This window comes from Ammospiza caudacuta, chromosome 3, assembly GCF_027887145.1.
Source record: "Ammospiza caudacuta isolate bAmmCau1 chromosome 3, bAmmCau1.pri, whole genome shotgun sequence".
NCBI lineage: Eukaryota > Metazoa > Chordata > Aves > Passeriformes > Passerellidae > Ammospiza > Ammospiza caudacuta.
In genome coordinates, this window is record NC_080595.1 from 82214561 (window position 1) to 82229156 (window position 14596).

Sequence of the window (14596 nt, forward strand, 5' to 3'; positions counted from 1 at the left end):
GCCTTTGCTTGCAGTGGCTCTCTGACAGGAAGAAAAGAGCTTTACAGAAGAAAGATGTGGGTGAGTTTTCCCCTCGCACTCGGCTACTCCACATACATAACGTGCAGGCCCAGAGGAGACTCCTCACTGACTGATACACAGAAGTTATCCCTAAGTCATAATATAAAAACTACAGAATTAAACTACAGATAGTTATTTTGACTTCTCATATAGCTTCACCTGAACACTGTATCATCAGTGGTGTTTTAAATTTTAGACATTAAATATTTGGCTTGTGGATTATAACAGAAACATGATGGATGAATTCTACGTTGTCCCTTACATTAAAATCAGACAATAAACTTCTTTGTGATGCTGTGCTAATCTTAGGGAGCAGGACTACATCACTTTAGCCTGAGCTTCTTACACAAAAAAAAAAGGCTATTTGGATTCACAGGAAGTGTTATACAAGAAACTTAACCAAGAAAAAAATGCATAGAGGTAGTGGGGTATGGAATGCCTTATATACAAGGCCTTAATTGTGAAAGTGTGTAATGAGTATTTGCTACTATGTTGTATAATGATTTGTTACGCAGTTACCTTGCAGTTCTAATTTATTTTTTCGCAGGGGTAGTCTGCTTCTCACGGTTAGCAGACTGTGTTAAACTGCTTATAATGTGGTACTTAAAATATCTGTAAAGGATATTCCCTGTACTCAATTAACTCAACATGCTTCCTTAGGAAACTGTTACAATTTTTTAGACTGATAGAATTGTGCTAATTCTACAATTTTTTTTCTTTACAGATATCCGTAGAAGAATTGAACTTATTCAAGACTTTGAAATGCCCACTATTAGCACAAAGATTAAGGTATCAAGGGATGGACAGTATATTATGGCAGTTGGTGAGTTAACAAACAGTCTCTCTAACAGAGGCCAAAAGTCCTAGGTAATCTTGGGTGCAGTGACTGAGTGTTTCAGGTAGAATTGTTAAGAGTTCATTTTAAAGTGTGGAAATGAACATTCTGCTGGAAGCATACTCTTAACATGTGATAGAGCAGCTGTCTTGAGAGTGGTGCTGTGGAACACTTCTCTTTAGAATGCATACATTCTTAGAATCATAGAATGGTTTGGCTTGGAAGGCACTATTGAAGATCATTTAATCCAACTCCCCTGCTGCCAGGGTTTATAATACAAATAAAAAATTAATAAAACAAATCCATCTATAGTACAGTTATATATTAAGTCCTGAATTACTTTTAGTGTATGTTAAATAACTTCTGAACATCATTGTTTGAGTATTGTTTTATAGGAGGAGGATAATCTGCATTTTGTGACTGTCAAAATGGGATCCAAACATGACTACTTTAATAGGTGTTAATAACATAAAGAGCCTTGGTCTTTCAGATTTACTGGAAGGTGTTACTAGATTCTGTAGGACATATTTGGTAGCTAGGAGAACCTGCATACTAGTAGGGTGCTTACAGAAACCAGGCTGTAAGGTTGTGTTACTGAGGTGTGCTCTTCCAGTCATAGAGACTTTGGGAAGGTCAGAAGACTTATAGTAGAAACACAGTAAAGCCTGTATATCTAACACATTATACTTGAAAAAAATGCTTTTGCATTATCCTTTTGTTTAACTCTTATTTAATCAAACATCAAATTACTTTTTCAGGAACTTACAAGCCCAGGGTCCGCTGTTTTGATACCTATCAGTTATCCCAGAAATTTGAAAGATGCTTAGATTCCGAAGGTTAGTACAAGCCATGGCTGTTGGTACGTAATAGTACATGTTAGTACATGTCTGTCATACATAATTCAGGTTGGACTCCAGCAGAAATTCTGCTCTCTGTGCTGAGGAGATGGAATGAACTTCAGGGGAATGCAGGAATCTAGAGTAAAACCATCTAGTCTTCATCTCTGAATTTTCCCCTTTATTCTGATTTCAAAGTTCTTTCCTTGCCGGGAAAAGAGGGTGTGAGGGATGTAAAATTTACCTTGAGGCAGAAAGTCTGGGGCTCAGAGAGTGAATGTGGCTGAAGTCTGTGTTCTGTTTGGTGAATGTGACAAAGGTTCAGTGGCTGGCTGGTGGCAAGATCTCCCTTTTCTTACCTCTTCTGTGAAGCAGTAAGGTGGGAGAACACACTGTGGGTTGCTCTGTTTTCTCTCTGGAGCCCTGCTCAGTAGGTGAGTTACAGAGTAAAGAGAATTTCTGGGAGCCCAGCTCAGTAGGTGAGTTACAGAGTAAAGAGAATTTGTGGGAGGGGGGTGTTGGTTTGTTTGTTTGCTGGTTTGGTTTTCTGTTTGTTCTCTGGAAACAAATACTTAGGGTAGATGGTAGCATGGCCAAGGCCCTAATTGCACCTTATTTGCTACTAATTTGGTGGGAGAACAGCTATGGTGAGGAAAATAAGGAGCCATCTAGACAATGGGAAAGGGAGAATCATCTGGCAGTTAGAGGAGGGCAGGAGCTGCTACAGCTCTGAGCTTTTAGGGTGCTTAAATTTCAGTAATTAAAAGGTTATTTTGTTTATTTAGTTGGTTTTTGGTTTTGGGTTTGTTTTTTTTTTTTGTTATTTCAGGTTTTTCTGTTTGAAGACTGATGACTGAAACTAGGATGTAGGGGTGACCAAAACAATGAGGAGATGAGCACATTCATTACAGAAGAATTGAACTGGTTGAACTTTGATGTGTGTGAAAGTGATGCAAGAAATAAAAATCGTAATAAGAGCATGGATGTGTTTTTGTGCTCTCTGCCTCAGGACTACAAGAAGTCATGTAGGGTGAAGGAACAGTGTTAGGCAGGGTTTCAGAGAGGCTGGGGAGAGGAAGGTATGGCAAGAGTGAAACTCTCTTTTAAAGAGTAGAAGTCATTGTAATTATAAATGCTTGCTGCTAATTAAAGTAAATTTTTTTGAACTGGCATCTTGGTAGACTGCAGAAGTATGTTTAATTTGAAGTCTAGCATAGAGTCACTTCAGGTAACTTTAAATGAGTTATCTCATTTAAATAGAACTAATTTAGCTGAAGCAGCTACTCCCTAATGTTCCCAACTCAGCTCAATTAAAAGTAGGCAAAGTTCAATATGGTAGTGTTCAACGCGTGTAGTAGCTTTCACATTTGTGATTTTTTTTTGAGCCTTAACTTCTTTTGTGAAAGTGCTTACCCCTTGGAAGGACTGCATGTGCAAGTTTATGCATATCTGTCCAAACTCTTTAATTTTTTATCATCTTTGATGGATTAGCAAGCTCCATGGACCACACACTTACTGAAAACCATTTGATTAGACATTTCCCACACCGATAAACTACGTGTTTGAGCATTGTGTTGAGGAATGTGTCAAGTATACAAGAACAATAAAAAGATTACAGGATGCTTCATATGTTTCTAAAGTTTTAGAAAACTACTTATTGTTTTGCAAATCAAGTTACATAATTAGAGATCTTGCTAAAGATTAATGCCTGCATTATGCATTGACACCTGTGGGGAATACTTACATGACTAAAGATTAGCATGAGTTTAAATGTTTTCAGGATTATGCCAATGTTTGCAAATAACTGCTTGATTAGTTGACTCAAAATTCTCTTGCTCTCTCTTCTAGTGGTTACGTTTGAGATTTTATCAGATGATTACTCAAAGGTATGTTTAATAGTTTCCAGTGTATAAATAAAAGAATTGTTTAGTATGTATATTAAAATGTATTTTCATATATAGTAAAGGCAGTCAATCAACACAGCTTTTGGAAGAAAAATGGTTTTTTACAAACAGCAAACAGGGTAAACATTTTTGCGCCTTTAAAATTTTGTTTGTTTTCTTTGTGTCTTTGTACTATAATTTACTTTACAACTTTTAAAATCTTTTGTCTGTTGGAGAGAAAAACCTCAAATAGTGATCTATCCTACAAGCAAAATAATGTGAAAAATGGAATTAACTGTTCTTTCTGAGCTAACATTTAGTCACAATCCCTTGTGCCAAGTGATGCACACATACATTGTTTTTGAAAGGTGAGATAGCTATGAGTAAGTTAACAACCTGATTTGTCATTGTTGTTATAGACATGACGATGAGCATATGAAGCAAAAATTGTGGAGAGAAGTAATGTCTTTTTTCTTTAGTTTTATTTTTAAATGAAGTGCTGTACCTGAAGGAATCACCCAAGTGTTTATTTTATGCTTTTTTTTTCTGTGAAAAGACCTTACCATTTCAGGTATAGGTTTGTTTTAATAAATACTGCTCTTTGATCAGAGGCACGATCATCTAGCCTTGTAGCTTTTTTTGCATTTTTCCTGTGAGATTTCGAAGGAAGTGCATGAATTCAAGTAGCAGAAGGTAATGGCTGATATTTCACAGTGGCTTCCCACTTGTCTGTCTAGTGGAAGATGTTTCTGGCTCTACATACCAAATAGTCATTTGGGAGACTGAAGAACATGCTGTCTTCCCAAATGTTTCTGACTGGTTATGAACAGAAAGGTGTGTGTGTTTTCAGCTGAAATAGGTACTATATTTCAGGCTGAAGCCCTACTTTTTCAACTTCATGTAATCTTTATGTTTTCAATTTTATTTTACTAAAACTTAAGAAATCATCAGAAAGAAAAATATTTATATAAAAAATTTATTTTATATTTATATAAATAAATAAATTTTATTTATTCAAGTGGCTGTCATAGTTTTGTGGACGTGTTAGAAAGAGGGAATGATACTTGAGAAATTACACTTGAAATTTTTAGAATCATAGAAGTATTGATTGGAATGGGTCTTTAAAATATCATTTTAATGCTTGAACAGTTCTGTCAAAATCCAAAGGCATGGTGGTTCCAAAGATTTACTGAATAAATTGTTGCAATTCTGCTCTATCTTGTCATAAAGAATTTTTAGTTCCTGCCCAGGAAAATCTTGAGTTTTTACTGTTGCTGTTGCAAAGAGGGATTTTTTTTTTGTCCTGGATTCTGTCCCTTGTCAGTCTTGGTAGCCCTCTTGGTGCTCTCAGCGTCCAGGGAAAATAGCGTCTCTCCAAATCTGTTCCTGCCATCCCTTTAAGGCTTCTTTGAGGCTTATTCGCATTTTCATAATGAGAGCACCTTTTTTCTTTCATACAGATGAATATGAATCCGTATGAAAGAAAAGGCCAGTTACATTTCTGTGCCTTTCTAAGTTTTAGGTTTAAAAGTCTTAGACTTGGACTAAGTTTTAGGCTTGGGAGAGAGTGTAGTGTATTTTTTCCCACAGCCTTTTGCCAGGAGACCTGTATTTCCACGTAATATTTTTGCCACGCACCAGTGCCAATGCATTTGCTACTGTTAGTTTTAGTTTTCTGGTGGTGACCAAATTTAATTTAGTAAGAAGAAATGACAAACACAATTTACACTGAGCTGTATTCACTACTAATGGAAGAGAACATTAATATATTCAAGTCTAATATTATAGAAATTTGTGTTTTAATAGAAAATTATTAGCGGTAAGACAATTATACAGATTTATAAATAAAGATGACAGATTTACAGTAACTTTAAATAAAACTCAACTTAAACTTTAAACTTAACTTTAAACTTAAAAGTTACCTCACTTCCCTGAGTTTCTCATCCTTATTTGCATTGCTAGCTATGTAATTCAGCAGTAGAAAATTTTAGATATTTGCTATGTATTGTTTTTAGAAGATGCATGTACTACACAGGCTACACTAAAGTATCACTTCTCTAATCCAAGCTAAATAGGGATGAGGCTCAGAGACGAAGGTTTGGCAGGGGTTATCATGCATGGCATGAGTTTGGGCCAGGCCAGCTGTTCCTCCATTGCTCAGTGCCATAGTTTGAGGTGCAGCACGTGATGGGGCTGACCCTGTCTCTGGAGGGGGGGAAGAATCCCTTCCTGTGAGTATGTGCCATGTTAACCTGCCATAAGGAGTGTAACAGCAGAACCTGGCCTATTTTATTTACTGGGATAGGTTGAGCTCTCTAGTAATACCTCCCTGTAGGTTTTTCCAGGAGTGAGATGTTTGTCTAAGTTTCAGAAAGAAACAATGTTCTTATTCAGTTGGCAAAGAACAAAAATGTAGAAAGATCGCTAGTGTCATTTACTGGAATGCTGCTGTGCATCAGGATGTGTAGCTCATCTGCCTAGTCCATGTGAATGTACTGGTGTCTGCACAGCTTTGTACCTGGAAGAAATCACTAACTGCAGTGTCTTGAAGGAAATAGAAATGTTAATTTTGGTGCAGCAGAGTGTGAAGTAACTGTGCTGCTTCTGACTGCAGAGTCACTTTCAGGATGTCTCATTTACTCCTGTGAATATTCATATAAAGTATATTAACAAAACTCTGCTGTGGCTAGTGAGAATGATGAAGTACTAGTTGATTCTGTCATTTTAGTAGAAATTGTTTGAATAAGTTGTGATAAGCCTTTATGAGTTTGAAAAAAAAAAATCACTGAAGTTTGTGCTAAAAGACAAGTTGGGGAGATACTTGTCTGTTTCTGTATATTTCAAAGCTTTCTATTTTATTTTCAGATTGTCTTCTTGGAGTGTGGCAGATTTGTGGAGTTTCATTCACAACATGGCCATTACTACAAGACAAGAATACCAAAATTTGGTAGAGATTTTTCTTACCACTATCCATCATGTGACCTGTATTTCATAGGAGCAAGGTATTAAGTGGACTATTTTGTTTCGGTTTTGTTAGTGTTTTCCAGTAATAAAATGAACATTAAAGTATTAGAGAAGCTAAAAAGTGGAAAAAGCGGCAATTCCTTCCAAATTAATAAGGGAAATGGTGAGGGTAGAAAATGTGGGAATTAATTTTAATTCAGTTTCCCATGCTATTTTTAAGCTGTTTTTTTTTATTCTTAAACCATGTATATCATGTATTTGCAAATTTGTATTAAAAACTGCAGGTCAGTGTATTGTTTTAAAAAGTGTTTAGCATTTAAGTCAGGAAAATGAAATAACTTTTCCTATCCTGGTTGGTCTTTTATTGCTGTGAAGTGTGAGTTAAATCACATAATTGGGTTTCTGAAAAGACATGGTAAAAATAAAATTAGATTCTTAGGGTTTCAAGCAAAGTAAGTAGAAATTCAAGATGTAACTTAAATCACAGGAAATTAAAAAGTCTTGAGAAGTGAGTTAATGTATCTTTTGCCTGGAAAAATAGTAGTTGGTAGGATATTGAGGTATAATAAATAAATTGTGAACATGCACATTTTTCTCTGTGTTTTGAACACCAAAGTATTTATTTGTGTTGTTATAGATTGTGAATTCTGAAAATTGTGTATTTGAAATTAGACTGTGAATAAGAATCTTTACAATGCCTCTAAATTTACAGCAGTGTTTTTCAGTATTAGTTAGACACAAGAGTAATTTTGGGTTTTTCTTTTGTAGTTCTGAAGTGTACAGGCTAAATCTGGAGCAAGGAAGATTTCTGAACTCCCTGCAAACCGAAGCTTCGTAAGTTCTGTGTAATGCATGACCTCTCTTCTTTCCACCAGGTGGAAGCAGACTTCTAGCATGCTCACCACCAGTACTGAAAGCTGCCCAAATGCTTTGCACAGTTGAAAGTGAGCATATGCTGAGTCTGACTCTCATTTCATTTTATGTTCTGTAATTTTTTTGTTCTAGTTTTTATGTTTAATTGAATTTTCTTTTGTGGATGTTTTAAAATTGCTTAATATGGACTAAATAGGTATTATATAACTTGATCTTAAGAGCATTTCATTAAAACTTTGCCATTATTACTCAATTTAGCCATCATATAGAGATCTACCCACAGGGTATGTACTTTCCCAGACATGTCTTTGTCCTTCTGCTCTTGAAGTAGCCCAGAGAGAATTTTTATATCTCCAGCATGTGTCTGATTCTTTTGAAAACCCTACCAGAGTAGGAACTGAGCTTTTTTCATGTGGGGAGAGGCAGACAGACTTCACTAGATAGAGTGGCTTGATGGTGGGCAAGAGCTGGTGGGCAGAATAGCTTAATGGATGAAGAAGTATTTGGGAAGGCACAATAAAAAACTGAGCAACAGGAGTTTAAAAAAGGGAAAATCCTACCATGGGAGAGGTAAGGGTGTAAAGTAAAATCTGGATTAGAGAGATGAGACTTAAGTTGTGAGAAGGTTTTGAGGTGAAGGAGTTGGATGAGTTACAGAATTAGAAGTAGAGAGCTTTGAATGGAAGAAGTTGGAAAGTGCTGGGATAAGTAGTGTAGAAAGGAAGAAATATTTGAACTTTAAAAGAATTGTTGTCACAATGCAGGGCTCTTGGGTGCCCTACTGAGAAACAGAATACTTGGGTGAGAGAAAGGAGACCATTGGTCAGACAGAACATGCTGGAGATGTAAGCTTTAGAACATAAGTAATCGTAAGGATCTTTTGACATAATTAGAATCAGAGATTCATTTAGATTGGAAAAGACATGTAAGATCATCAAGCCCAATCATTAACCCAACACAGCCAAGTCCACCACTAGACCATGTCCCCAAATGCCTCATCTACATGTATTTTAATTATCCTCAGGGATGGTGATTGAACCACTTACCCTGGGCAGCCTGTTCCAGTGCTTGGCAGCCCCTTTCAGGGAGGAAATTTTTCCTGGTATCCAGTCTGAGCCTGGCACACCTTGAGGTGATTTCTTCAAGTCCTGTTGAGTTGTTTAAGAATACAGTGGAGCAGAGTGATGTGGCAGGGCTTGGGTAGGTGTTGGATATGAGCAGAGGAGTGCAAAGAGACTCAGAGCCCAGGCTCCTGTTCAGGGCACAGTCTCATGAATTCAGGTGAATTTTCTCAGGGGGGTCTTGGAAATTCCAAAGATGGAAATTTCTCAACCTCTATGATTAACACATTGCAGTGCTTAATTATCCTTACAGCATAAAAATATTATCCTTACATCCAGTTGGAACTTTACCTGTTTGAAGTAATCAGCACTGTCTCTGCCTCCAGATTTTTAGTAAGCTCCCCTTAAGTATGAGAAGCTGTTATCATTTGTCCCTCCCTCCCTCCAATTTTTGCTTTTCCAGGCTGAACAATAGTGTACATGATTGCAGAAATCTTATTAGCTGTTAATGTGTTAAATTGTTCTGAGATCATTAACCTTGCTCCTTTTTCTGTTGTAGAGAGAGTAATGTCTGTGACATAAATCCTGTCCACTTCTTGTTTGCTATGGGGACGGCTGAGGTAAATGTTTGCCTTCCTTTTATGAAAAGGGCAGTAGTGTTTGTTGCATTTTGAAATTAATTTGCAGGAGGAAAAGAAGAAATCATGAACCTAATTAATTTAATTGGTCTCATTTGCTATGGTAGATATAGATAATGCTAAAGATGACTTTTCAGAGCATAGTGCAGATAAAATATTGGAGTTACTTGGTTGCTGAGCACTTGAGATTTTGCAGACAGGAGCAAAAATAATGTTCTCTCATTTTGCAGTGTAGCCATCTGTAGAAACTAGCTGGCATGTGTACCCTATTAATCTTAAAAAAAATTAGTGTTAGTGATTTTCATTTAGATTACATTGAAAAAACTACAAATGAAATGTGTGCACCCTGTATGTCATTATTAGAACAACTCATGTCAACCTCGGAAATGTTGTTAATTATTCCTTAGATTAGATAATTCATAATTTTATTTAAATGTTTTCAGACTACCAGGTATCTGCTGCATAAGCTTGAACCATATTTTCTAAACTGTTTAGGGAAAAGTGGAATGCTGGGATCCTAGAACTAGAAATCGAGTTGGGCTGTTGGACTGTGCATTAAGCAGTGTGACAGCAGACACAGAGTGAGTAAGGTTTCCTTTTCACTGTTTTTTTTTGAAGTTTTGGTTGTTTTAGAAATAAATCCCACTTTCCTTTAAAACGACCTGCCTGTTCTCTTGTCATTGCTAGTGTGAATAAAGGATTTTCTTAGTCACAAAGGAGGAGTTCTCTTAGACACTGATCTAAGTAGTAGTGGCTATTTTTGTATACAAATACACGTTGTGAATGTAAACAGTGCAGCTTTTTGAAGTAGTATTTCTCAGTGATACCTGTGAATTATTTTACTGAGCTTAGAATTAGCTTAGCTATTTTTAACATTAAAAATTATTTGGAGGCTTTATTGAAAGTATGCCTAACTGTAAGCATTGTGCTTTGCAGGATAGAAGGTTTGCCATCCATTTCAGCACTGAAATTTGATGGGGCTTTGAATATGGCTGTTGGAACATCTACTGGGCAGGTAAATTTGACTTCATGTACCACAGTTCTTAGGACATCCTGCTCTTGAAATTCCCAATCCATGTCTATCAATACATTGAGTGCAGTATATATCTATTACTGCAAGTATTTATTAGACCATAAATTACAGGTATAGAGTAGTAATAGTCAAACTGCAATGTAATTTTATCAAATGCTTGTACTCTTCAGAATTTTGTAGGTACCACTTAATATCATCACAACCTACATACTCTACAACTGCAAATTTGCAGTTCACTTATGACTTGAGTCAAGTGTGTGGGGAAGTTGCTGCTTTTTGGGGCTATGAGTACCATCTCAGTGCAACATATGTGATCTCCTTCATCTTAAAGTCTATAAAACCAGAAATTATTGTCTTTCAACTGTTATTTTTAGTGTCTTATCTTGATATGAAGATTAATTTAAATTCATTTGTTGTTGCCATCATATTTGTAAAGGGAAGTGTGGGGATTGTTACCTGCCATCATCAGTATTTTCATGGGTTTAGAAAGCTGTAGCTTCTTCAAGAACAGATATATGTGTGAGAATTGTATTTGCTATGTTAGTGTACAAGTCAGACAAATTTTATTGCAGATGGTGTTTCTGATTAAATAAACTGATAATATTATTTTTCCCAAAGATTATTGTTATTCACACTTTACATGCGAAAGATTTAACTTTCTCAAGTTCCATAGGAAATTTTGGAGATAAAATACAAGTTTCTGGAAGACAGGGTCTGTACTCTCTATTTTCCTCGACATAAAAAAATACATTCTGTGGTATTTCACTGAGGGAAAGTTATATTCACTGAATCTGGAAGGAAGTCTGAAAATTTAAATCATGTAACAACACCACAAGAATCTGAAAGTGAAATATTACTAATTATGAAACACTAAGAGTATTGAAAACAAAAAAAAATTGTTTATTTTTTTCAATAGAAATTAAAAAGTCTTTAGAAAGATGATTAGGTCTTAAATTCATTAATTTTTCTAGATGGAAGCATGCTGATGTTAAAATACCAGGTCAGAATAAATTGGGCTCACTTAATAAGTTGTTTTCAGAATTCAAAATTATTTATTTTATGTAAATCCTGCCTATGTAAGTAAAATTTCAAGTTTAGCTAAATGTTTAGTGAAGATCTGATGGGCATGACTTCCTGATGGTCTTACAATGTTATAAATTTAATTTGTCTCTTATTCTTCAAGGTCCTATTATATGATCTCCGGTCTAGTAATCCATTAATAGTCAAAGATCACCACTATGGCCTGCCTATTAAATCCATTCAGTTTCAGCATCAGCTGGATTTAATTATCTCTGCGGATTCTCGAATCATAAAAATGTGGAACAAAGATACAGTAAGTAGTTTTATGTTACTGCATTCAGATTTTTAAAATTTTACTTTATTTGGGTTGAGAGTTTTGGGGGATTTTATTTTGGCTTGTTGTTTTTGAGTGTTTTTTTGTGCAGCTTAATTAATTAAGCTGAAATTCAGTGTAAGAAGTTGAGGTTTTAATGTCTCTTAATTTACATAGCATTTTGTCCTGTTTGAGTAAATCAGCATCTGGGAAGTTATTCAATAGCCTGTCAGGTATAAAGATGTAGTCTCAGGGGGTTTTTAGCTCTTTGTACATGTCTGGCCAAGAGGCTTCTTTCAGGAGAAGGTTTTAAACATAAAAAGTAGTATGTTAGCCATTGCCTTAGTTTGTATATTTCTCACTATGTTCTTGAATACATCCAGTTAGGTTTTTTCACCAGAGAAAACATGTTCATTCCAATTCCCTGCCCAAAGTAGGGTTAATTTCAAAGGTAGATCAGTTAGTTAAAGACCTACTAAAATCAGTTACTGCTTATTTTCACGGGATCCCATTTGGATACTGAAGAAGATACTATGCAGCGAGCCAAATAACAGCGTGTCTTAACACTGTATTAGGGGATTATATTGCAATGGGCAATGTCTTTATCTTTGCCCTTTGCACCTCTAAGTGAAATTGTAAGCTCTAATTTTCACTCTTTCACTGTCTTTCATTCTTTTCATTATATAATGCTGTCCTCTTTCTTATCTTTCTGTCAGTGAACTTTACTATGACTCTATGGGGCATCATGTTTTGTTACCCCAGAGATTCATAGTAACACTATTGTAACTTGTTTTGGTTTGAGGGGATGTCTGTAGTCATTGTGCTCCTTCTGAAAAACATGCTCCATTTATGCTTTTCTAACTTTATAGTGAAACATAAAAAGAGTTGTAGTAGAGGCTTTTTTTCCTAATTATTTCAGGCAGTCACTTCAGTATTGTTGTGCTGCCTCATGAACTTTCAACAGCCTCTTTTATTTTTTCTGTGATTGCAAGTAGTTTTTTGTAAGCTCCTCTGCAGTTAATTGTTACTGTTTGAAAGAGCAAATAAATTATTGGCTATTATTTAAAACATCTGTAGTGGCCTCTCCATTTTTCCTAGGTATGTATATTTCCCTCTTTGAGAATGAAGCTCTGTAAGGTTTGCAAGGTAGCTCTGGTGGGAAAGGGGAGGGCTTCTCACCGCTGGAAGGCAAAGATAGCTTTGGACTCTTTCCTAGAGTGTGTTCCAGCTGGCTCCATCTGTCCCAGATGCTGGTTCCTGACTACCTCTGGCCAGGAACCAAGTGCAGAGGCAGACTGCGGGTGGAGAGCACATGGCTTTGATACCAGAATGGCCCCATGCTGAGACGTGCCTTGGGGTGGGGAGCACCAGGCTTTTGTCTGCTGAGGCCAGGGTGGAGGAGGACTCCTCTTAATCATCAGGGAGAGACCAGAGGTGGGTGGGGTAACAGCATGTAACTGGGAGGGAAAGGAAGGGCCCAGAAAGGTAGGTGGGATTGCTGCAGGGAAAGAAAAAAAAAAAGAGGAACAGGATCAAAATTTACCTTGTTCCTGTCCCTCATTTAGAATTGTGTAGGCATGTAGTCTCATGCTTCAGATTATGTGGTCCAGTTGTTAGAGACTCTTCCTTTACTGGCTGTTTTGTGTGTTGGCTTATAAGAGCACCTGTATTTTGTCTGGGTTTTTCAGACTGTGTTCCCATTATTATTTTGAGAACATTGTTTCCTGCTTTTACCTCTTTTTTAAGTAACCTTTATAACTTCAATTCTTATCTAAGCTATATACCACTGTATGCTCTTAGTGCTTTTGTTTTATATCAAGACCTCTTTAAAAATGAGTTTATAAATCATAAATAAAGTCCTGAGCTATATTTCATTTCATGTAGACATTAGTACAAGTGGAAGAATCAAGCTCCAGATTCAAATTCTACTCCTAATCCATTTTCTCAGCTAATCATACTTAGCAAAGTAAAATTATTTAAAGCTTCCACATTCATAGTTGAATAAAGTAAGGGTTACACTGACAGTGCGCCCAGAACTTGTGGACCTCAGCCTCACTTTTGCATAAAATAAAGTAAATCTGACATTTATTTTCAAACAGAAGTGTAAGCTGAGAAATTAGGGGTGCCACTGTACATTGCTGTATCTTCAATTACCAGTAGGCTGCACTTCCTTGTAAGAGATTGAATCAGATATAAAAGACAATACTGTCTTCCTTTTGTTATGTTCAGATATTAATAACATTTTATTGTTCTGCAAAATCTGTTCCATCTTTATTCCATCATGTTTCTTAGCTTCTATAGTAGTTGTTATTAATGTTTAGATTTACTGAATTTAATTATATTGTTTGGAGTTCTTTATGATTTATTTTCTCCCTGCAATTTCAGGGAAAGATATTTACTTCAATGGAGCCAGAACATGATATAAATGATGTCTGCCTTTATCCAAATTCAGGTATGTTAAGTATATTAATCTCTTGCTAAATTCAAAAGGAAAAGCAAGGTGTGGTCTTTGTTTAGGTGATACAATTTAGGTCTACAATTCCTCCTAATGGGAAAACTTAAAATAAAGGGTTGTTTGTCAGTTAGTTTCCTCTGCATCTGTATTATATAGGAGCCTCTTTGCAGTTAGAAGCTGCAGTGCTGTTAATTGAGTGATTGGCCTATTTTACCCCTTCAAATATCTGAAGTGACTCATTTTATAGTAAGAATAGAAGTTTTGGCCTATTGTCTTGACTAAGTCCCAATGAGTTAGAGCTTGCTTCCTAGAGGTAGGAAAAACCTCTTTACAGCATATTTACACTTCTTTTTCAAGTGTTTCAAGAATTTCATCTTCCCTTGATTTAAATACAGCACTTAAATTGTGCCATCCCTTAGGTTTATTACTTTGGTTTTAAGTGTAGATTCCTAAGTGCACAAATTTGCATGGTTTTTGTGATTTTTTTTCAGATTTGTTGCATCTCATAATGTTATGTTCAGAGATCAAAACTGAGGATTGCTTTTAACCAAGGTTTCCGGGACTTTAATTTATGAGTAAAAATATTTTACAGAATGATGGTTGTATGCGCATATATGCTTTGGTT

The 14596-nt window shown here is 36.0% G+C and overlaps 1 protein-coding gene across 2 annotated transcripts in view; it reads left to right on the plus strand.

Moving 5' to 3' along the window:
- NOL10 (nucleolar protein 10) overlaps positions 1–14596 on the plus strand; it is a 79410-nt gene that overhangs the window by 525 nt on the left and 64289 nt on the right. For both annotated transcript variants that reach the window (XR_009274515.1, XM_058800940.1), the window contains exons 2-12: positions 15–60; positions 785–883; positions 1654–1731; positions 3580–3617; positions 6480–6616; positions 7347–7412; positions 9072–9132; positions 9646–9731; positions 10087–10165; positions 11367–11516; positions 13902–13968. Coding sequence is in view for 1 of the 2 variants with exons in the window: in XM_058800940.1 (XP_058656923.1) it covers positions 15–60; positions 785–883; positions 1654–1731; positions 3580–3617; positions 6480–6616; positions 7347–7412; positions 9072–9132; positions 9646–9731; positions 10087–10165; positions 11367–11516; positions 13902–13968 (907 nt within the window). In the remaining variant the exon portion in view is untranslated. The remainder of the gene's footprint in view (positions 1–14; positions 61–784; positions 884–1653; positions 1732–3579; positions 3618–6479; positions 6617–7346; positions 7413–9071; positions 9133–9645; positions 9732–10086; positions 10166–11366; positions 11517–13901; positions 13969–14596) is intronic.